The sequence below is a fragment of the Fukomys damarensis genome, unplaced genomic scaffold, assembly GCF_012274545.1.
Source record: "Fukomys damarensis isolate Sample0158 unplaced genomic scaffold, DMR_v1.0_HiC HiC_scaffold_33, whole genome shotgun sequence".
Classification (NCBI taxonomy): domain Eukaryota; kingdom Metazoa; phylum Chordata; class Mammalia; order Rodentia; family Bathyergidae; genus Fukomys; species Fukomys damarensis.
Window position 1 is genome coordinate 45,311,296 of NW_022900945.1, and position 1,933 is coordinate 45,313,228.

Sequence of the window (1,933 nt, forward strand, 5' to 3'; positions counted from 1 at the left end):
ATATATATATATACACACACACACACACACACACACACACACACACACACACACCTTACGGCTGGGTGTGGTGGTGCATGCCTGTAATCCCAACAGTCAGGAGGCAGAGACAGGAAGATTGCCATGAGTTTGAGGCCAGCCTTTGGGCTACATAGCAAGTTCAGGGCCAGCCTGAACTACAAAGTGAAACCCTGTCTCAAAAAACAAAAACAAAACAAAAAAACAAAAAATCCACCTTATAGCTTAAGATAGGCTACTAGGAAGAGACACTTGTCCCTATTTTCATTTCTAAGTACAGAGATATCTAGTTTGCTCCCTAAGGATTGAACTCAGGACCTTGCTCTTGCAAAGCAGGTGGTAGAACCACTGAGATAAATCCCCGGACCTGTCTGCTAATTTTTATAGTCTTTGGAACGCTGGAGTTCTACAAACTGTTTCCCAAGTGTTTACTACTATTAAAATTTTCCTTTAAATTATTTAGTATCTAAAATAGCCATTTAGCCAGGTGTGGTGGCACACGCCTGTAATCCCAGCACTCAGGAGGCTGAGGCAGGAGGTTAGTTTCCAGTTCAAGACCAGCCTGGGCTACATAGTGAGTTCCAGGGCAGTCTGAACTACATAGTGAGACCCTGTCTGAAAATAAAATAAATAAAATGGCCATTTTAAAAAAAACTTCCCATTTTCAGAGCACCCATGTTATTATACAAAAAAGAAAGAAAGAAAGAATAAACAAAAACAGTTTGCGCTTCATTGCTCTGGCACTTAAAAATATCCTAGGACTTACTCTGACCAGGTCAGTTACATGAGAACAGGGTTCAGGACTAGTCATTAAATCTATGTTTGGAGTAGAGACTGATGACTAAAGAACAGTTTCACCAATATTATGCTGATACTGCAAGTATGCATGACAGAGATTGATTAATTGCCCATCTGTTCTGCACAGGACAAGCTGGTCAAGTTCTTAGTAACATGAGTTTACTACCCCTGTGATCTCCTGGAGTCTGTTCCAACCACGATATACTGCATAAGCATCTGCAATGAAATTGGAGAGGCCAGTTGATGAAATAACAACAGCCTATTAGAATTTTCCTACCTCTCTCTCATCTTGTTTCGTTCTCTTCTTTCTGCTGATCTCATATCTTTGACTTATGCTGCTGCTCTGCTCTCTATTCTAGGTCTCCCTTGGGTCCATCTTTTCCCGACAGCCCCTGTGCCTCCCTTTCCTGTTTCACGACACCACCAATGAGAATGGACATCTCTCTTTGCTCCTCTCTGTAGCCCTGTTGCTCAAATCTGTACAGCGCGTCCTGGGGAACACACATTGCGGTCTACTATGTGTTCTCCATGGCGGGGGAGACAAGGAGAAAGAGGAGAGATGGTGTGGGATGATAAAAGTGACACAGAAATATGACACACTGTACTAGTATCAAAAGGCAACGGTGAAATATAACAAGGTCAGGTGAGGGGAGAAGGGAAGGAAGAAGCCAGCTGTGCCAAGCTGAGTGGCTTCCCCGCAGCTATGTGTGGGTGACAAGGACAACTTACCCCAGAGGCATAGTCCCCAGTGATCTGCACTCTCTGAAAATCGGGCACGGTCTCGTAGGTTGGAGATGAAGAAATGCATTCATCAATATGGGACAGTGTGGTGGAAGACGCTTCACTTAGTGGAATTGACAGGTTCACAGTCTTCCGCCCTTGGAAGCGCCTTTTTCTAGATTTGGAATTAAAAAGCAAGGGCACTTAGCTTTGTCTAAGTTGGGGTTTTGTTGTAATGGATGGACGTTTCACTGTATCATTTTATTTTGAGGACAAAAGGTGAAAATTTAAAATGTGGGTTGGGGCCGGGGATTTAGTTCTGTGGTTCCACGGCCTGCCTCGCAAGCGCAAGGACCCGAGTTCGATCCCCGGTACCAAAAAAAAAAAAAAAAAAAAA

At 43.6% G+C, this 1,933-nt stretch overlaps 1 protein-coding gene across 4 annotated transcripts in view; it reads right to left on the reverse strand.

The window, feature by feature from the left end:
* Window positions 1–1,933, reverse strand: part of Ampd1 (adenosine monophosphate deaminase 1) — a 27,651-nt gene that overhangs the window by 19,066 nt on the left and 6,652 nt on the right. For all 4 annotated transcript variants that reach the window (XM_033758352.1, XM_010631225.2, XM_010631228.2 and 1 more), the window contains one exon: window positions 1,546–1,711. In XM_033758352.1, coding sequence (XP_033614243.1) covers window positions 1,546–1,711 — 166 coding nt within the window. The remainder of the gene's footprint in view (window positions 1–1,545; window positions 1,712–1,933) is intronic.